Below are 22,406 nucleotides of genomic sequence, written 5' to 3' on the forward strand. Positions count from 1 at the left end.
TACCTACCTAGGTACCTACCATTGCGGACATTGGATTTGATGGAATCGATTACACTTTAGGAGATATGTACATTTCCCGCATAAAGGTTTGGAGATTGCATAGGTCAATGAATTTTATATCATATACAATGGGCTATGAATCTAGGGTAGACAGTGCATAGCGGGACATGATAATCATAACCAATTATGCGCAGATATATTAAACCATGACAAACATCATGATAAAAATATTTTGGTTTCATTTGAATAGGTTAAAGGTGCTAACTATCACAATTATTCAGTATTTTTAGAATAATTACCAAGAATCTGTATCTAGATACCGAGAGTCCAACTGGTACACAACACAAGTGTATAAATTGGTAAAACGAAACTTTGTCATTATTAGTAACCATACCATCCAAAATGAAAGCTACCACGTTTTGTTTGGTGCTCCTTTGGTGTATCGTGCAGGTAAGATGCCTATACAACTTGCTTCAAATGGCCGTTTACCAGTAACGATTCGGTAAGTGTTTTCTGTGGAGTTCCCCGACGAACTTCTGGACAATGCTTCCCGCGAGTGTTTCAAAGAACATAACGTCGAGATACTTCGATGACAAACTAAGATTAGTTTATTTGGACGAACTGGGAACTAAACTATTGAAGTGTTCAATTGAAAAGAGAAACTATTACGATTCCGATGGCGAATTTAACAAGGAGGTGATTACTAAGGAGATTACCAAGTGGCTCGAATTGCTCCTCAAAAAGAAAGGGATGGACTATGAAGAACAAGCCGAAAAAATGTACCAAAAATGTAAACAAGGAAAGGACGATGATCAAGTGGAACGTATAAAAAACTAAATAACTGCGTTTTGGACGAACTTGAGAACTTAAAGTAATAATGTTAACAATGTAATTTTATTTATCATTTAGACTCTTATTTAGAGGGCCACTTGTTTATATGTAAATTCTATTGTGGTTAGAAATATAGATTTGGTTATCTTCTTATTCATGGTAACGGGAGTCACATATCACTAGATGTGTAGATTGTGTGTATTAAGTATTCCTAATCCTGGTCTTATGGAGGATTGAGAACTTTTGAAAACGTTCTGAAATCACCATATTACTTTATTTATTTATCTATCAATATCTTAGGGTCTAAATAACGATTTATATGCAATCATCCCCTTGGAACTTCTAATGGAACTTTAATAAAATTAAAAAAAAATTGACCTGAGCACTGCCCTGACGTGTTTGTTGGTGATTGGTACGTTCCTGAGTTTATGATTGTGCGTCTTAGGTCCGGTTGTACAGGGTGAGTCAACAATTGTGCGGAGTAACTTAAAGCCTTGAAGATAAGATGTTTCGATAGAGTGCTTTTGTATTATGATATAGTTGTATATTCTCCACATTTTAAAAATATTTGGAATTATACAGGGTGCGCCCACAAAGTAGGGTGCCAAAATGGTACAATTTTTAAAATAGAACCCCCTGTATTTGAATGCATTCTTGAATTCTACGTGTTATTGTACGAGGCAGATAAAAATTGCCTTTTTTTGCATGCCCACCTCACTATTATGTAAATTACATATAACTTATTTAAGATTAGAATATAAAAACCCAGGAAACCAAGATATTTCGAAAACTGTCAGAGATAGGAGGAGCTAAATGACGACAGAAAAATATACAGGGTGTTCTATTTAAAAAAATGAGATTTTTTAATATGAAATTCTGCAACTTTGGACCTACCAAAAAATATATTTTTTATAGTAGATGTATTTATTTGACTTTTACTTAACCCAGGATAAAAGATATAAAACTTGGAGTCAAAATTTAAGTAATAATTTTTTCAATATACTGACGCTTGCAAATGCCCAATTTTTCTTAAAAATCGAATGATCTTTAAAACTACTAGCTTTTCGGATATTAACCAATAAAAAAGACGTACAACTACACGTAGAATTAAGAAATGCATTCAAATACAAGGGGTTCTATTTAAAAAAAATGTACCATTTGGGCGCCCTACTTTGTGGGCGGACCCTGTATAATTCCAAATATTTTTAAAATGTGGAGAATATTCTTCCATATCATAATACAAAAGCACTCTATCGAAAAAAACTTATCTTCAAGGCATTAAAATACTCCGCACAATCGTTGACTCACCCTATACAATGTCAGTTTAAATATTGTTGATGAATGGCTCCATATTGAATTAGTGTGTGGTCTAATGGTTGTCGAAAAGTATTGCACTAATTTTGTTTTTATTATAGAATGTTAGTCGCTATCGATTTCGGACTTTATTTCTTGTCCATCATCAGGCGATACGTCGGAATGGCTAAACGAAGTTTAAACTTCAAATTAGTTTAACTGACAGATTTCAGGAACAGGATTGGTCAACTTGTGAAATATTAGCCAATCAAATTCTTTAACCCACAATTTAGCTAAAAACCGAAGTTTAAACTGACATTGTACAACTGGGCCTTAGAGTCGTGAGATAGACGTGATAGTCTAAGGTTACAGGAAAATTTCTCTTTACGCCGCAATCGCTGCTGTTTAATTTTTTCGAGATAATGAAGAGCATTCTGTTAAAACTAAATTTAAATCTGTCAAACGGGTTGATTGTGAATGAGGAACCCTTTGGTTTGGTGGAAAGAGATTCGCAACATAAGGGGCTAAAAAAGGTAGTAAGCACATTGAGGCTTCCGTTTTAAAAGGCTCCATAGGAGTCAAAGGCGCAGTGGCATGAATCCTATAAGTCCTGCAAACGATATAAGCTGGCAGTGATGAAAGCAAAGTTTGGATAGTGGCAGAGTTTTGTCCAGTTTCGCAGTTAGGTCACTAGGCAAGATATCCTTGCACAAGCGCCAAGAATCAAAGCTCATGAACTTGACGAAATTCACGAAAAAATACTAAGAACGTTGTTGGAGGCCCTTCTGACATTCTCATCGAAATATTCGATTCCTGTATAAAACTCGGCTACTTTCCTGTCAGTTGGAAAACTGAAAGCTAGTCAACCACAGCACGGTTGAACGGTTAAGGAGAAATTTCCCCCCAGTACGGATACATACGGCACAGTCTTTCGCAACCGCGGGACTGGACTACGCAAAACCTAGGGAAGTCTGGAAGATTTGTTCAAAGAAGCCACCATCAGAGAAAACGGGGATAGAGCTGGAAGCCGAAACACCGACAACCGTATCCTAGACCGTATCACCCCAAAACCGGAAAAAGAGAAATAAAATTACATTGTTATTATTATTACTATAATTGTTTAATTATTCATCTTCACAAGTTCGTCCACAAGACAGTTATTCCAGTTTACAATGTGTTCCACTTGATCGGCACCCTTTATTCCTTCACATTTTTCGTAGAGTTTTTCGGCCAGTGCTTCATAGTCCGTCCCTTCTGTTTTGACGAAAGCTGTCAGCGACTTTGCAATATCCTTAAGTACCACATCCTTATCGAATCCGCCATCAGGAGCGTAATATTTCCGCTTTTCAATTGAACACTTTATTAGCTTATTTCCGACATCGTCCACACTAGTAATTCTTAATTTGTCATCGAAGTATTTCGATAACTCCTTAATATCCACGTTGTGTTCTTTCAAGCATTCGCGGACAATATCGTCTATTAGTTCCTCGGGGAACTCCGCAGAAAGTACCTACGTAACAGTTGCTGTTAGACAGTTATTGAAAGAAAATTGTGTATGCATCTTACCTGCACGATACAGCAAAGGAGCACAAAACACAATGAGGTAGCTTTCATTTTGGATGGTATGGTTACTAAATAATGGCAAAGGTTCCTTTTATTTATATACACTTTGGTTGTGTTTAACCTTTTGTAACCCGTTCGGTTTTTATACAATAATATTTTGTAATTCTATCTGAAAATACTGAAGATAGTAATCACCTCTGACCTATACAACACAGACCAAAGTGTATTGGTAATTTACAGCCGTGTCATCATCATGTTTGCTTCCACGTAATGATTAATTACTTACACTACACAAACAACACAAAAAAACACTACCTTTGTATTTCATAATTTCTATATTAAAGAAAAAGTTGTAAAAACACATCGTTTTGGATCGCAAAGGGTGAATTCTATGCCATTTACTAACAGATACTTTTACGTTCCGTAAAGACCATTCAGTTACTCTTATCACAAAAATGCAGAAGCAATCAAAGTCGTATGAAAATGAATAAGGTTTTGCGCTAACTGGGTGGGTATCAGCAGGGTAGTGACAGCAAACTGATTAGCTGGAGGGAGGCCGTTCTCGAATGACCTACTCCAAAGCGAAATCATGCCTTTTTTCCACTACCCTTTAGAAGTTACATTCCTTTAGTAGCCCTGGCGTCTGGATAGACGTCCCTTTGTTGAGCTACAAGCAAGCTGTCGAAAGGCTAACAATATGGTACGAAATCACAAACCCAAGGTTCTCGACCAGCATCTGTTCGCCCTAAAATGCGCTACACTAGCGTTCAGGGGGTGGAGATACTCAGGCGAGATCCTAATTATATCGTGTGAGAACAACCATTCTCTTGAGTGGTTGAAGGAGGTGGTTGTCAATGTAGCTGTACACCTAAAAGTTATGCAGGAAAACTGCCCTCTTAGGCTCCGCAATGCTGCCATCTGTGTCCCGGGGGAATCTGAAGACCTGGTGGCGGTCAAGAGACGCTCAGAGGTGCAGAATTCTTGGGCAAGTGTAGGCATCTGGTGTCTACTCCACACAGCCGTGAAGGATCAACGTCAAGAGAGGCTGATAGTTTTCGGGATCGACGAAAAGGGCCAGGCTAACCTAATCGCCAGGGGGGAAAAGAATCAGTTATGGGTTTTCTTCTTTAAAGGGTAACCCTGCCGAACTGATGACAACAACACCAGCAGCTGCTATAGGGGCAACTACAAGAAGCTGCGGATGCATCACCGCCCAGCCCGTCAAGGCAACCTGTTGTCAGTGTTTGCTCCAGCGTCAGCAACTCACTTGGTACGGTTTCGAATTGGGAGGTGCGACTCAATTGTTCACCATATTACATGGGGAGCACTAACGTCAACCCTAGTGGTATATCAGTACTTGAATATCTGACAAATACTAATTTAGAGATCCTGAATCAGGACAGCGAACCCACGCTCGTAACTACTCGAAGCCAGACTGTGATTGATCTCAGTCTGGCATCAGCGTATCGAAAATTTATATTTATTTCATACTATCTAGTAATCGCCGCTTTCCCAGACCTATTTGAGTCTGGTAAATCGTATTTGATCTGCGCCTGTAGGATAACTCTCACTTATCCCGGTCATTTTAAGTGGGATAAGAACTTCATTACCACACTCAGTGGGATAAGCCCTTGTCAAAACAATGTATGATCAAAAATCAACTATCAAGATTATATATTGTAAACATTAACGTCTGATGGAAGAGTTCCAGACTCACTCATGACATAAGCAAAGAAATCAGAAGCAAAATTTTTGACGTACAAATTTTCTTGACGTTAGGATTTTCTTGTTTCTATGGCGTCGAAAACTGCTAACTATGCTACTTCGATTGAAATTAAAAAAAATGCATCAAATTTATTTTTCGTTTTTAGCAGTAGAAGAACAGTCGCATTAAAAGTTGTATTTAATACTTGGGCTAACGGCCATTAACATACTCATACTCTTACAATAGCTCGGGCTAACGCCCTCGTATGCGCAATTGTCGCATTCGTAAGTTAATGAGGCCGTTATCCCACTGATTAAATAAATAACTATTACCAGACTGAACATTTTTACCAGACTGGAAATATTAATGTGTCAAACTACTGTCAGATCAAACAAATCAAGTGATCGACTTTTGCTTTTATTTGAATGCGTACAACATTCTAATCAAAAATTGTATGGCATTTTAATAAGAAAAAGAGCAGTATGAAATAAAATGTTTTACTTTATTTGTATGTTAAATCAGTTAACGTTACTCGTTTCGAAATTCCTGCTACGCTTCGGCAGTAAACATCTCACTCGTTAACGTAAACCTTGATTTACCATTTACTCATATGTAAATAACTATTTTTAGATTTAAAATGGTCAAATAAAACAAATAGTCACAGTCTTGAAATGGACCTCTTTGTTGTATACAGTGGAAAACTGCTTATGATTATCAGGTGTCGGCTGAATTGAGCGTTAAGAACGATTGCTGGCTCGGAATCGCCCTGCAATTGGAGATTCCGGAGAAAATTTTGAAACCAACGAATCGTTGGGGGTGATTTTACAGATTTTACTGACCAGGAACTTTCGTAAATGTGTGCAATTTTCTTACTACCGCACTTTTAATCTTACTAATTTTTTTTACATAAAAGTGAAAGCTTTCGTAGGTGTGCTACGGCCTCGGAGCTGAAATCAAAGTTTCAAATTTGAACATGTTCAGTCTTGAATGTCTAGTTCTTTGATGCAACTTGTGTTTTTGTGAAAATAAAATTTTTCACGCACGCCAGGAAAAACAGATACCTTATTTCGCCAACTTTGAGTGGAAGAGGGTTAATTTGCCTACTATTCACGTTATTCTTGATATCGATAGAACGTCAAAACCAATAAACATTCTTAACCCGATAGCCTGTTATTGATTACCAATCTCGCACGGCCTCGCCTCGTCGTGCTTAAAAATATCATCCCAATAGGCTTACATTGAAATTGATATAAAAACGCGCCTCGTTTCCTTCACTCCAAATCACTGGAACGAGGATGTAAATTATATTTAGACCGAATAAAAAAAGCACGCTTTCCACTTCGAATCGGTTTTTTATGAGCGGCAGTTCTTTGCTTATCGTATCCCTACGCATAAGGGGGCTAATTTACCGACAATGCTTCGATCGATTTATTTTAATGGAGGTTGTGTAACGAACGCTGCCGAGTTTCTGTTAATGTCACTTTTCAGGGCAAAGACTCGGGACTCATCAATAAACGGAAGCACTCATTTATAAAATTGCTGTCATCTATTTCCCGTTCAACGCTTTACTAATGAGAAACTTACCAAACCGAAAGAAAAAAGGGCAACAATTTGATAAACGTGGAAACTCACAATTCGTGAATTACACAGAGAGCAATGCTAGTCGCACTCAAGCCTTATCAATTCGGACTTTTAGGGAAACATTTCTATTGGCTACATTCAACTTTGGAAAACAGGATATGATGTTTAGATAAATCTTTTAGTAGGAGCGTACTATATGCTAAATGGATCATTTCCCCTTACCAAAAAATACTAGAGGTTACATAAAATACACGTTTTTGAGGTTAAAGAAAGTACCTAAAAGAATTCGGGTTAGTTAGTGTTCTATGGCGCTACGAACTCCACGTCGAAATGTGAGCGTGTAAATTGAAAGATAACTTGGTTTTAACCACATCGATAGAGCCACGTTCGATATGCCCTTTGTAAGTATCCTGTTCGAGACGCCGTTTTCGAGATATTCTCACTTGCAGTTTTGAGCCCACCAACACCGTCACCGGTTTCCCTTTTCGAGTGTCCCCTTCTGAGTCTCCGAGTTCGAAGTTTTGACCCTCCACTGCTCGCATGTTTGACGTAATTGACCGATTTGTCGTTACTACAAAGAGCTTCCGTTGTAGTGTCAGAGAAATCGACTCACAAACGAGAAGGTTTTTTAGGATACGTTAAATATAACCTATTGATTTGAATTTATATTGCCCCTAATGTTTAATAAAATGCTTTTTAATTTATATAAAATGGTTGCGGAGAAAATCACAGGCAGAGGATCGGCAAGGAAAAGTAGTGAACGTACAGAAATTCAATAAAAATTAAATAAGGAGCAAGGGAAAAATGGCACAGAGAGAAGGCAATTAACTTAATTAATTTTGTTTCGAATGTGTGCCTCGATTCTCCCCTTACGACTTGAACAGCTTCCTTTGTTTTCTTTTTTCCCATATTCTCTACGACCTCTTTCGCTTTTTTCATAACTAATTACTTATAGCCCTTCAAATACTGTATTGGAACCACAGCCAGCGTCCAACGTCCAAATAAGGGACTTTTGACCTGAACACGGATTTATACGAAAATACAGCTTTACATACCCTCCGATTTCCGAAGCATGGAAGGGAGGAGATGTTCTGTATCAATAAAAACTGGCAAGTTGTGGGATTCGAACTCATTACCTACCTATGAAGTTAGAGTCCGCTATGCCAAACTGACTACACTAACTTGGTAAAGCGTCTTTCACGGATATGGAACATGAAAATATGTGAAAACGAAGGAAATCGTTAGATGGCCGCCCCCGTTTTCGTTTTTTCCCCATAGAAACCCTTCCGAAAGGCAAACGGTGAGTAACAAAGGAACGTCGTAGCAGCTTACGGGGGTAACAAGAATGGGCGCGTCGAACCAGGTAGAGTACAATTTTTATGTTGAAGGGGGAGGGGGGGCTGCCAGAAGAGGTGTAAAAACGCAAAATAGTATATTATATACCTCGGCCTGAAGTAGTACTTTTAATCCCGAAGGTAATTTGGGGGTAAAACGGATTTTCCTCCGGGTAAAATAGGAAAATGCGTTACGGCGAATCGGAGGTGGCGAAAATGGAATGGGCATCGAGACGCATCCAACGCCTCCTCCGTGGCATGGAGTGTACGTTGAGAGGCTGCAGCGGTGAACGGGGGACGTATCGAGTTGTGGTTTTTTTTGCGCTGGCCTTGTAGTTCGAGGGCGCTTCTGAAGTGTCGTCAAGCGGGGTTCGACCGCCGGCTGACGGAGCGCGGGGGAGGAGGCGCGAGTGACGTCTTTGAGGCACTTGTTCGAGATATACTGAAACAAATAGAGATGGAATTCGGCAAGATTGTTTTCACCTCGACACGCCATCTGTAATTTTTTTATAAAACATTACCCACTATTAGGAAGGTGGGGAGAAGGGAGGGGGGATCGAAAAAAAATGCGTTTCGGGAAGGCGAAGGTGGTGAACTAGACCTCACGGTGTCTCCCTCCAACGCGCTGTAGAACGAGCCCCCCCCCCCCCCTCGCTGCGTGGAGGGAAATTTGGGACGGCGTTGCGGGCGGATCGAGTTGCAGTTTTGTGCGTTGGCTTCGCAGTTCTACTGCACTTCAGAGGCATCGGGTCGCCCCCCTACCCCAAATTCCTTATACATGGCGCTTTTTTCGAATTTTGGTGGCGTAAACGATCGGTCGCGTTCTAGAATCTACGGCGATTTGAGTAAATGCGCGTGAATTCACTAAGGTTTCTTCTTTGTGCGAGGCGAGGCCGAGCAATGTGTCAACGGTCTTATACAAACATAACACTGGGTGGCATCTAAATTCGGGTTACATGTTTCCTCCTCCTCTCCCTCTCAAATGGCCTATAGAAGGCACATTTGTCCTATTTTGGTGTTTATTTGGAAACGACTAGAGCTAGTATCATGCCGATTTTTTTACATTGGTCTGCTGTATCAATCGGCCACGTTTTAGAATCAAATTGCCTATAAATGCATGCGCCAAAAATCGTACTGCACATGCGCAATACGCAACTTTCTTACTTATTGAGCAATTTGAACGAAATTTCAATGGTAGGTCCCTCTAATCAAAGCAAGCACAATGTGTGAGCAAAAAAAATCGTACTGCGTATGCGCAAAAAACAAGTTTTTAGTCGATAGTCGGAAAAATGGCATATTATTGTTTTGTTTATGTCATCACAAAGCATGTGATTTCCGTACTGTACGGGAATCTTAATTCCTGTACGTACGGGAAAATATCTATATTCTTGTGAGCATGAAAAAATAAAAGAACAGTTATACACGCAAATGAATAGTTTATTGCCTATTAATATGTACATTAATAGTACAATTATTGCAAGATCCAATCAAATTTGGTAGTCCAGTCAATGTCGACTCTACTTCATAATTAATTGAAGAAGTGGACTCCGTATTTGTTTTGGAGATGGTGCTAGTAGAGACGCCAACATTGCTTGCACCCTTACACTGAATATGTGCGCCAGAAATTGAAGTAACTATTCTCTCTGCCACATCCATTTTATTTTTTAAGGATTCTTCTATATATCCTTCCGCCACATTCGACGATTTCCAACCGCCGTGACGTTTTAAAACAGTCAAATCTGCACCATTATCTACCAAAATTGTCGCAGATGTCCTTCGAAAACAATGTCCCGTGTAAAGGTTTGCATCGGACAGTTTCAAAAAGTTAGCAACGATTTGTGGAATGCTGGCAAATGTATGCACCCCCACTACTTGCTTAAATCCTTTACCATTATGGTATTTGAAGAAAAACCTATTGCAGTGAAAATTGGATGGTCGAACGGCTGCATATTTACGGTATGTTTCTAAATAAGTGTCGTTTACTATAAACGACCGTGGTTTATTGGTTTTGTTGCATGGAATCTTCACCAGTAGTTGTGAACCCAAATCCTCAATGTCCGTAAGCTTTATGTTACATAACTCCTCTCGCCGACAGGCGCCATAAATTCCGAAAATTACCACAACCTAAAAAAATTAAATTATAATCTTCAGGCCTTTCAATTAAAATCTTACTTTAGCCATGAGGTAAGTATCATCTGGAGCGTTCATCATAAATTCTCGGATTTGTTCGTTGGTGAAGACTTTCGACTTCTTTGCTTTGTAACCCACGGATTGCTTTTTCAAATATGCTCGCAGTTTGTTATATGAAGTGATGTCTACATTTTGCTTTAACATAAGAGTGGCCTTCAACATGGAGTAATTTGCCCAAAGTGTTGAGGGTTTCATCTTTTTCGACAAATCAAGAAAATATCCGAGTACCACATTTTCCGAAAACGAATAAGTTCCTTTACTTGATCTATATTCCATAAAACGTTGATAAGCATTTTCATACTTCCCCTCGATTTAGTTGGCAACAGATTAAGAGTAGCTTCATTGACTGCCTCCAAAACTTCAGGTGGTGTTCTACAAAATAAATCTTCATCAAAATTACCATCGATATCCATTTTATATTAATATTGCACATCAACTAATTATAAATTCACTCAAACGAAAAAATTTTCGATTTGTTTACGTCATGTCCATGGTAACGTTCAAACAATGCATGCTCGGAAAACGAACTTGATGTTTGCATTTATTAATTACTGTAAATAAAAAAAAGGCGCCGCCCGGGTTCGATCCTCGCACCTATCGCATACAAGCCTTGACTAATGACATTAGACCAAATGACAATTGGTGAAAATTAAATTTAGTTTGAAATGGTATATTTGGTGTTTTAACTATTGGCTATCGACTAAAAAATAGTATGTACAACACGTAGGAAAAGTATATTCCTGGACTCTGATAGTTGTAAGCCTCGGCTAACGCCTCGGCTTACAATCACTATCATCGTCCAGGAATATGCAACTTTTCCTACTTGTCATACAATCTACTATTCTTATTTATGTAAGTAAATAAATTAAAACAGAGTCGTCGTATGCCATGTATACTAGCATTAAATCAAAACCGGATAGATACATATTAGACAGGAGAAATTAAGACACAAGCGTAAAAAATACACCATTTTCGGCGGAATCTGTGCGAAACAAACTCATGCTGGAATGCTCAACCTATACTACGAGTTTGACCACAAAAGGTACTATTGATATATTGGTGCCGTTTTTGAACCGAATCAAAATCCGTTTCCTTTTTTTCGCATTTTATAAAATTCCAACATTACTTAAAAACAACCCTAACTACATTCCCAACAAAAATTACAAAAAAATTACGGTAAAACAATCATTAACGGCAAATGCTAACAAAACGACGGCGATAGGTGCGCGGCTGGCATGTTTAAATCGGAACTACTTGCCCAGGTACAACCACATGCACCGGTGGATAAGTACTTGTGTGAGTACGGGCACGAAGTTTTACGCTTGCCGCCTTACGCCATTGAACTGATTTGGGAGCAGGTAGATTTTGAAACCTGTTTGCGCATGTAACCGTTTTACCATTTGATTTTTGGTAAGCTAAAACTTACTATGACAATTACATAGGTGAGGATAGCTATGGGGACGGCAAGGATCCGCAAATGTGAAACCGTGCGCTGGTGTAATGTACGCTACTATTCTATTTCAAGAATGTTTTGACCTTTTTTAAAACTCTGCATTATTTCATCATAACTCCTATATATTATATAGAAGTTTTACTGACATATCCCGCCCACAATACAACGTTAAAGATATCCTGTCTTCCTGAAAACAAGCGGGATCTTCACCACTGGTAAAAAAAAGGCAAATCTTTAAATACGAGTATCTCAGAAACGAAGTGAAATAAGATCATTTTTCAATCTTTTTTTATTTTACCTTTCTGGTTTTTACTTGTCATACATCATTCTATCTCTGTATCTTGTTCGTTACGCCACTTTCCTCCTTTTCTTTTCTCTTTCTTGTTTAATTTTCTTCTTTGTTCTTGACGTTTCTGCTTAATTTATCAATGATTTAATGACATTTCCATGGCAATCATAGAGTTACAAATAAACAGCCCACTTAATTAGACATGTACTAGAGTATAACGTCAATATAATTTCATTTTATTTCCCTTATTTTTAAATTATCTTGCAAGTATAATAAAAAATAATATAAGAAACACGTGTAATTTGTTTTTTTAAGCAACGTTTAAAGACACTCCGCTACGCGTCGTACCGTTAAACTCGGTGCGCGTGCTTTAAGGACTTGATTATACACTAGTAATATACTACATATTTATTTAATGTTCCACGAGACCTTATAGTTTTTAGAGTTGTAGTAGTGGTTATAACCTAAGCATGAATCTACCGTACATATAAATATGAAACTCGTATACGCGTCCACTGTTTTGGCATATACCTAATAAAATGAAACTCGGGCGCTCACAATATTAATTTAAATTAAATTACGACTCCGCCAAAGTTTAAATATTCGAGTCTTCTTGGGTACGTGCAGTATACTTTTAAATCGAAACATTACTCATATACATAATAAACAAGAAAAAATTGAGCGTAACCAAAGTTCACTGAAACGAGAACTTCTCGCACAAATCAGAATTCCTGTACACCGTCAGGATAACCGTGTCTTTGTGAATGAATGTTTATGTACAAAGTTCGGCAAAACTAACGTTAATGTCCTCATATCCTAGACCTCCATTAACCAGTAGGTCCATCCTAATCTGAGGATAAATGTTCTAAACATTATGGACGAATTTGTCTTGCTTAGGTACACAATAAGGTCATATTTAAGATGTCGCCTTTCCATTTGCTTGAGCATATTGTCTAACTTATATACTGCAAGTTCAAGCAAATTTAATAGAGATAAATAAAACCTTAAAGAATGTTATTTAAGAACGTAGTGGCCACAAGGCACAAGTCAAGCAGTGTCACACACGGACAGTGCTTACAAGCGGAATAAAAGATGATGTTAGGTTTTATGTCATTGCACGGGATTCCCGGATCTCTGAGAACTCACCGATGCGTCAAATAACCCATTTCATTCCTCGACAGAAGCCTCTTTTCCAGTAACACAAGTTCGACGAGATAGGCATTTGAAAAGGAAGTCCCGTTATAGACATTATTTATGATACATTATGATCTACGTACCATGATATGCCGAAAGTAATATTAAATGCAACATAAATCAAAATTTGCATACTCTGGCCTGATCGGATCAAAGTTCCCGAAAAGCAAAAGTTACATTAACGGTTTACTCTCAGAACATCTTTGGGAACACCCTAATGTATATAGGGTGTTTAATGGGGTGCTTATACAGTACGTTGCCCATTCCGATTCCGTTGATCGTTAAACTTGCATCAACGTAAACAAAACGTTATCAGTTATTCTCTTACCTTCTCCATTACAAACCACTATTGTTGTTCACGGTATATTTACTTGAAAAATCCTCGTAATTTTTGTATGGATGGATCCATCTGTTGTTGGAATTTTAACCACCCAATTTTACCGAGCAGTGCGTGTCCTTTCTATCAAGGATCGGATCCAGTTTTATTCAAACAGTTGAAAGCTTTAGTGTTGGAACGCTTGGAATTATAATTGCCATCATCAATATAAATAGTAATCTCTGGCCAATGGATTTTTAATTAGGGATCCCGCGGTAGTTATGGCGGATTCTTCTATATAACTCCAATAGTGGGTATATAGTTGCGTTTTTTCTTTCTTATCGTACCGCCATTTGCATTTCCCGTAATTGAAGTGTACCTTTCTTTAGGTTCCACTAATATTTGTGTACTACAATTTTTCCATCGATAGACCGCCACTTCCTTCTGAAATGGTTGGATACTTAAGTACAGTACGTGGTATAGAAGCTCATTGGCGTTGACATCTAACTTTATGCCAAGGTAAGAATTTTACGAATGTTTGTCGGGAAATCAATTAATGTATGTAATTAGTTTGTTAGTCGATCATTCTTGAAGAATCTTTAAGAATAAACCAAGATTTCTATACAGGAATATTTATTTATTTATTATCCCTCTCTTTTTTCTGGGCCCTCAACAGGCTTGCGCCCAATTACAGAGTGACCCGCATAATGCTTTTTAGAGGTGCCTCTGCAGATGGTCTTAAGTTGTTCTATACTACTCCGGTATTTACTTTAAGAATTAGGAAAACTACAGGAAAACCTAATTCGTAGTAGCCGGCAAAATACTCGAAACTGGTCTAAGGTAATTCCTATCTCTGCCACAGATGAAAAATTCACCTCAACCCAGGTTTGAACACCCGACCTCCGGATTTATAGTCCAACGCTCTACCACTGAACCATAAAGCCGATTATAGTATTAATAATAATAAATGTCTTTATTTGAATTAATTTGTGATATACATATAATTGATTGCATAACAAGAAGCGAAGTTCAGCACATGCAGGTGCTGCTTTTCCACTTAACCTCAACCTTGAATACACACAATATACGTTCTTAGTAGGCTCTGGTTCTACCTGTACTTTACATGTTCACAGCTGATATTAAAATTCAGTTTCAAAAAAGTCTCAAAACGAACAGATCGGATCTTTAAAGGATAATTCTCTTTGTTGTTACAACAGAAAAATTCCAACCTATCAAAATGCTTAAAATAAAACGGACCGTACTGAATTCAAATGGAAAAATGAACTTTTCCTTAATCATACAGCTTCTAAAACTATCCCTTGAGTCGTCCAACCTTGGAAAACGGTCCACCCTCTTGCATCCAGCGGAAGAGCTTCGTATTTGCATCTTTGTCAACCAAAAATTTCCTCTTTCAATGCAGATCTTTACGTGCTTGACACGAATTTCGCCAATGATTTCGACGGCTGGTCGATTTAGCATACTGTAGCAATTGAAATTTAGGTCTTCTCCGTATCCTTGAGCTAGGACACAAATTTTAAATAATCCCAATGCGGAGCCTGATTTTCCTGACACGCACACGCACACGCCCATCGACTGCGTTTCTTTAACATAGCATTGAACTGCTTTTTAAAGGTACTTCTCGCAGCCACCCGCGGAATGGCTTTTCAAAAAATACACCTAGATCTGTCCCTACCCTTTTTTTCCTAACACGCCACAAAATGGCGCTAATAGAATACAGTAGCGGCCATCTTGGATCGTTAGCCAATAGACTGCGTCTACTTTAACCAATCACGCGCGTGTAAAGTGCCAAATTCGCGTTTCTCACGGTGCATCGTTGCATTATTACGTTTAGCTGTTTTGGGTCGCACAAAAACTTATTAACTCGGTCTAACCGCCCGTTATCTCGCGCCAGACAGTCGCCAGTAATTTTCTTTTGCCAGTGACGCTTCCGATAAGGTTTTCAGATAAAAGATAATGCGCTCCAAGTGCAAACAAATAAGGATTTTCATGTTTTGAGATGAGCAAGTTTAATTTAAATAAGTTCTACATAATATGAGTGCTTGCCCCACTTTAAGATTCCAATAAACTTTTATTAATTTACAAAACAGATTAAGTCTTAATGGTAAGAGGTCAGTTATAGGATTCATCAATTTAAGGAGTCATGAGCATTGTGTCATTTTATAACAGATTAGGAAAAATAAACAATAAGCTTTCATCATTGACACAAGAACACGACAACTGCGAGCAGTGTGCCAAAGAAGAACAAGTCAATTCTACTTGTGTGCGTTGCGTCGCCCTTGGCCTTCTCCTCCATGTTTATCGGCGGCGGTATAGTAGGCTCATAATTCAACACCTCAAATTGTTGCGCTCGGACGAATGAAGCGTTTTGTCGACAAGTGGTGTGAAAACCGACACTTGACGACTCGTGGGTGCTGAAAATAATTTTTCCGATGGCCAGCGTGTTTTCAATCGCGACCCTTCCAATGTACACGGTGAAGTCCGACTCGAAACCGCCCAAAATGAAGTTCTTGTTCGGAATTTTACCAACCTCTTCGGTGGTGGTTCGAATCCATTCAAATTGTTCGGGATGTTTGGTGCATAAGATCTGAAATGGGACTCGTTTTCTTTCTGAATGAGACCTTAGCTCTAACCTTAATGTTATCGCTGGTCTCACGTTCCGCGTCACCCCATTCGTAGTACAGCTTCCTATCACCTACAATAAACTGGCCCGGTATCAAAATACCTCTATATAGAGCTTGGCCGATGTAGGTCGTTTCGCCTCTTATATCTCTTCCTCCGGGCAGCGCATCTTTCGGCACGTGGTCGGTATAGTGTCGCCAATAATAGCCTACAGGTTGTAAGATTATCTACGCAACTGTACTGCAAGACTCACCCTCCAATTCCTCCGGTTCATCATCCACCACCGCTCCATATGAATAGGCACAAATGGAGGCAAGCGCGAAATAAAACAGAACTTGCCTTAGTTGCATGTTAATTATAGTCAGTTACGGATTGAGCTAGTGTATCGTCGCATTTAATATTCATAAATGATAATTATATCAATTTTTGGTATCGCTATTTGCGTAAATATAATACTTTTAGGTCTGATATCTTGACCTTGTTCTACATGTAAATCAAATTAAATGGTGTAATATTTATAAAAACACGATTCCACGAGATGGCAAAAAACCCATCGGATCTGAACTGAGCTTAATTATTTTTAGTGATTGTCTACCTTATATTTTTCAGGGTAACTTGTGTATTTTTGAACTGGGCGCATGTATCAGCTATTCCACGGAATTATGCAACTAGCACTAGTCAGTAGTTTTATTGGTACTAATATAAGCATCGCATTCATTCTCAACGGAAAAGCTTAACAATACTACTAATGGTGCCGTTATTTCCGGTTCAGATACGTTGGTTTCGCCGAGATAATGAAAATGCGGGTTGGTAATTGGCTGAGAATGGACGTTGGTTACGAGGTTTGCGTTGGATCCGTTTCGTGTTTTCTACTCGGCAACATAAAAAACGAGGCTAAAGTGGAAAAGGGATGGATAGACACTAAGCAGACGAAATAGCGTGTAGGTCGTCTGCTAAGTGTGTGATTACGAAGTTGCCAATAATGATAAAGGCGCCGAGCCTCACTCGAGTTAAAGTACGGACATTTCTACGTGAAGGTTGAATTGAGGAAAAATTAAAGTGAATACGGTTTTAAAAAACATAAAAGTTAGTGAAATCTTGCCGAATTAATTGTAAGAGCTTAATGTAACCGCGCTGTTTCGACTTTAAGGGAAATTAGTGGTATTTATTTGAATTAATGAAAGACGAAGGACGGAATTCGATTGAACAATAAGTAAATGAAATAAATTCGGTTCATTCCATTCAACTACTTCACTTACAATCGTGCTACAAAAAAAAGTAATTTCGCGGAAAATAGAATATTCAACGCATGCATTGCAAATTTATCTCCAAATATTAAACCATTATCAACAAATCAGCACCTTGACATCAGGCAAGCTGAAACGCTGTAGATTCAGTAAGACAATCTAAATATTGCGGACCATTATTATTATTATGGTCAGTGTATCTTGTGAGAACTCAGGTCTAGCCTGGTTAACTAATCGCACGGATTAAAATCAAGTAACGATTAGTGTCTGTGTCTGTGTCTGGTGGAGTTATGTAGGGTCCTAACAAAAAAATAAAATAAATAAATTAATTAATTAAAAATTCACACTCACATTGGAAATCTAGAGATAGTGTGTAATTGTAATTCATACTTACCAACATAGCTATTGATGGGCACAATAGCCAACGCTATCAGGAAAGAGGAAAACAAAACAAAACAAAAAAAATCATTATAATAATTCCTGTAATTTTATTAAATGGAGTTTATTGTGTAAGTGTTTCTTTGGCTTTGCGTTTGAGTTGAATACGATTATTATTATTATGGTCGGTGTTTCTTGTGAGAACTCAGGTCTAGCCTGGTTAACTAATCGCACGGATTAAAATCAAGTAACGATTAGTGTCTGTGTCTGATGAAGTTATGTAGGGTCCTTAAAAAAAAAAATAAATAAGAAAAAAAAATAAAAAAAAAATAAAATAAAAAAAAAATATCACACACGTACATTGGACATCTAGGGATAATGTAATTCGTACTTACCAACATACCTATTGATGGGCACAATAGCCAACGCTATCAGGAAAGAGGAAAACAAAACAAAAAAAAATTAAAACATAAACCTCTCACCGAGCACACCACGTATACAACCACTCGTATTCAACCGAAACGCAAACTTAACAGAACTACAGCTCACAACAGACTAAATTCATCCAGCAGAAAACCAAGCAACCTCTGCAACTACACCTCAGAAAAAAGAAACACATAAATACACTAACGAACATGCACTACAAAGACAGGTCCACCCATAAAATTACACGCCTAGCACAGTTAAAAAACACTAACTCCTTCTTCACAGAAACACACCACATTTCACACCACTGTATTCAACCGCAACGCAAAAACCTTAACAAACTACAAGGCTCCAATACATCTAAAATATCCACCTAAAACCCAGCAACTTCACAAATACAACTCACAGAACAAAGAACATCATAAATACAAGTAAACGCACATGCATACAAAGACAGGTCCACCAATAAGAGTTTAACACGCCATACACAATTTTAAAAAACACATAACTCTTCTTCCGAAGCACACCACGTTATCACAACCCACCGTATTCAAACGCCAACGCAAAACCTATACAGCACTACTAGCTCACAAATCTGTATATCTCCATCAAAACCCAGCAACCTCAACAAATCAACCTCAAAGAACAAGAAACCCTAAACAAGTACGCAACATGTAACTACAAAGAACAGGTTCCATCCGATAAAGTTACAACGCCCTAGCACAGTTAAAAACACAATACTCCTTCTTGCTCAGAAACAACCACTGTATACAACGAAACGCAAAAACCTTAACACAGGTCTCACAAAATACTGCAAATATCTTCCACCAAAAACCCAAAGCAACCCTCACACAATAGCCTCAAGGAACAAAGAAAACCATAAATACAATTAAAAAACACAAAATCTTCTCACAGAAGCACACCACTTATCCAACCACTCGTATTCAATACCCAAACGCAAAGCCAAAGAAACCTTAACACAATAAAACTCCATTTAATAAATTAACAGGGAATATTATAATGATTTTTTGTTTTTCTTTTCCTCCTTTCCTGATCGTTGGCTATTGTGCCCATCAATAGGTATGTTGGTAAGTGAATTACATTTATCCCTAGATGTCCAATGTACGTGTGTGATTTTTTTTTTTTTTTTTTTTTTTTTTTTTTTTTTTTTTTTTTTTAATGAACCCTACATAACTCTCACAACAGACACAGACACTATCGTTATTGATTTAATATCCCGTGCGATTAAGTTAACCAGGCTAACCTGAGTTCTACAAGAAACACAATAATAATAATAATATAATATAATATAATAAAGTTACACGCCCTAGCACAATAAAAAACATACTCCTTCTTCACCGAAGCAACCACGTTATCACAACCCACTCGTATTCAACCAAACGCAAAAACCTCTCAAATGACAACCTCAAGAAAAAAGAAACACCATAAATACAACTAACGCAACATGCACTACAAAGACAGGTCCCAAATAAATTACACGCCCTAGCACAGTTAAAAAACACATAAACTCCTTCTTCACAGAAAACACCACATTTTCACAACCCACTCGTATTCAACGCAACGCAAAAACCTTAACAGAACTACAGGCTCACCAACATACTAAAATATCTCCACCTAAACCCAAGCAAATTCACAAATACAACCTCAGAACAAAGAAACATCCATAAATACAAGTAAACGCAACAGCACTACAAAGGACAGGTCCACCAATAAAGTTACAACGCCCTAGCACAATTAAAAACACATAATCCTTTCTTCCACCGAAGCCACCACGTATCACAAACCGCACTCGTATTCAACCCAAACGCAGAAACCTATACAGCACACTGAGCTCAAACAATACTGTATTATCTCAAATACAAGCAACCTCACAAATACAACTTCAAGAACAAAGAAACACCATAAACACAAGTACGCACATGTTACTACAAGACGGTCCATCCAAATAAAGTTACACGCCTAGCACAGTTTAAAAACACAATACTCCTTTTCTCAGAAACAACCCACTCGTATCAACCGAAACGCAAAAAACCTTAACAGGCATCCAAACCCTAACCAGGCTTCACCAAATACTGCCAATATCTCCACCAAAAACCAAGCAACACTCACAAATTACGACTCAGGAACCAAAGAAACACATAAATTACAATTAAAAACAAAACTCCTTTTTCTTTCACAGAAAGCACCCACGTTTATCACAAACCACTCGTACTTCAACCCAAACGCAAAGCTCAAAGAAACACTTACCAATACTCCATTTAATAAAATAAGGAATTATTATAATGATTTTTTTTGTTTGTTTTTCCTCTTTCCTGATAGCGTGCTATTGTGCCATAATAGGTATTGTTGGTAGTACGAATACATTTATCCTGATGTCCAATGTATGTGTGTGATATTTTTTTTATTATTTTTTTTTTTTTTTTTTTTTTTTTTTTTAAGGAACCCTACAATAACTTCACCAGACACAGACACAGACACTAATCGTTATCTTGATTTTAATCCGTTTGCGATTAGTTAACCAGCGCTAGACCTGAGTTCTTCACAAGAAACACCGACCATAATAATAATAATTATAAAAAATAAGTAAATTAAAACACAACACATACAGCTGGTAAAGACACTTTTTAAGATTATGAGTCGAACAGGGTAATTTAAATAATTCCATGGACGAGAATGAACTTATAAGTATCTTGTTTCAGCAAAACAACACACATTAACCTAAACATACGAGTATAACAAACACTTATCACACAATACTACAAAGAGTACGCAGTATTACTTAAAACAAATATTACACGGTCGAAATACAATCAAAGCTTTAACACTTATGCACACTCAGTGTTACTACTCTTTTGGGATTATCGTTGGACAAATCACAGATTAGAACAAATACAAGAAACACACGTAACACTATTAACAAAACACGCATATACATCACCCATCACTCATCTACTATACGACTTACTTCTCGGTCGAAGGAGGTAGACGGCTTATCAGATATAAACATTGCACCAAACACAAATACACAATTTGCGAACAATACTTTTATAGAAAATCAGATCCTTCAGTCTTACACAAAACAGTACATTGCAGACAAATTACACCACTACTAACCTCACGAAACTAATGTATCTTTGCCACCCCATCCAAACTACATACATCATCAAATACATAAGACATGGAACCAAAAGCCTTTAATGGACGAATTTCCACAGAGGTTGGCCAGGATTGTGTTGACTCTAATAGCAACGCCAGCTTGTTGTCTGAATGTGATGTCTTCCCGGAGAAATGAGTTTATGTTAGCATACAAGACCAGGTCATTAACACACCAACTATAAACACATACATAAAGATAAACAGTGACAAATGATTCTGTCGACTTTGGTTCACAAACATCAGAACAATCCAACATATAATATCGGCATGCACACGACTTGCACTAAATGAATACAAACAATCGACACGATCAGGTACTAAAATCATACTAAAAATTAGCACTTAACACAATCTCATAACAGATACGACACCATACTACCAAATACACGCACGATCATACTCGAAAGACAACACACACAAATATTTGGGACAGGACACTACTCACAGACAAAACTATCACAATACTAGACCAGATTTACCTTATAGATAAAACACAAAACCATTTGTATTATAGACATTGCCATCCCCAACCTACAACAACTTAACTAAAACACATGCAGAAACACCGCAAAATACATCCGATAAGCTATCCGAGCTAAGACGCAATGGAGGATGAAATTCTACTGTTTGTTCCATTTATTTTAGTGCTACTGGAGTTATACCAAAGACAATAACCAAATTTACAACTATTAGGTTTAGACAAAACACATACCAAAAGTTTACAAAAAGCAGTCATTATCAACACATGCATATTGTTCGTAATTTCTAAACATAACACAAGATATACAT

General features: G+C 37.8%; 4 protein-coding genes across 4 annotated transcripts; 1 reads left to right on the forward strand and 3 right to left on the reverse strand.

Annotated features, from left to right (window-relative positions):
• The first annotated feature begins 320 nt into the window (after positions 1 to 320).
• LOC116162663 lies at positions 321 to 986 on the forward strand. The gene is made up of 2 exons (XM_031476320.1): positions 321 to 450; positions 508 to 986. Exons 1-2 carry the CDS (start codon positions 403 to 405, stop codon positions 835 to 837), a joined length of 378 nt encoding a protein of 125 aa, XP_031332180.1. The 5' UTR covers positions 321 to 402; the 3' UTR covers positions 838 to 986.
• Positions 987 to 3,222: 2,236 nt separating this feature from the next.
• On the reverse strand, positions 3,223 to 3,838 carry LOC116163737. Its single transcript, XM_031477829.1, has 2 exons — positions 3,691 to 3,838; positions 3,223 to 3,634 (listed from the first exon to the last, which is right to left on the reverse strand). Exons 1-2 carry the CDS (start codon positions 3,736 to 3,738, stop codon positions 3,245 to 3,247), a joined length of 438 nt encoding a protein of 145 aa, XP_031333689.1. The 5' UTR covers positions 3,739 to 3,838; the 3' UTR covers positions 3,223 to 3,244.
• Positions 3,839 to 8,498: 4,660 nt separating this feature from the next.
• Positions 8,499 to 10,794, reverse strand: LOC116163203. The gene is made up of 3 exons (XM_031477060.1): positions 10,480 to 10,794; positions 9,777 to 10,431; positions 8,499 to 8,749 (listed from the first exon to the last, which is right to left on the reverse strand). Exons 1-3 carry the CDS (start codon positions 10,771 to 10,773, stop codon positions 8,499 to 8,501), a joined length of 1,200 nt encoding a protein of 399 aa, XP_031332920.1. The 5' UTR covers positions 10,774 to 10,794.
• A 5,008-nt stretch (positions 10,795 to 15,802) lies between these two features.
• On the reverse strand, positions 15,803 to 16,815 carry LOC116164928. The gene is made up of 3 exons (XM_031479188.1): positions 16,643 to 16,815; positions 16,401 to 16,597; positions 15,803 to 16,354 (listed from the first exon to the last, which is right to left on the reverse strand). The coding sequence occupies exons 1-3, from the start codon at positions 16,737 to 16,739 to the stop codon at positions 15,965 to 15,967; spliced, it is 684 nt and encodes a 227-aa protein (XP_031335048.1). The 5' UTR covers positions 16,740 to 16,815; the 3' UTR covers positions 15,803 to 15,964.
• Positions 16,816 to 22,406: the final 5,591 nt, after the last annotated feature.

This window comes from Photinus pyralis, unplaced genomic scaffold, assembly GCF_008802855.1.
Source record: "Photinus pyralis isolate 1611_PpyrPB1 unplaced genomic scaffold, Ppyr1.3 Ppyr1.4_LG2, whole genome shotgun sequence".
Taxonomy (NCBI): domain Eukaryota; kingdom Metazoa; phylum Arthropoda; class Insecta; order Coleoptera; family Lampyridae; genus Photinus; species Photinus pyralis.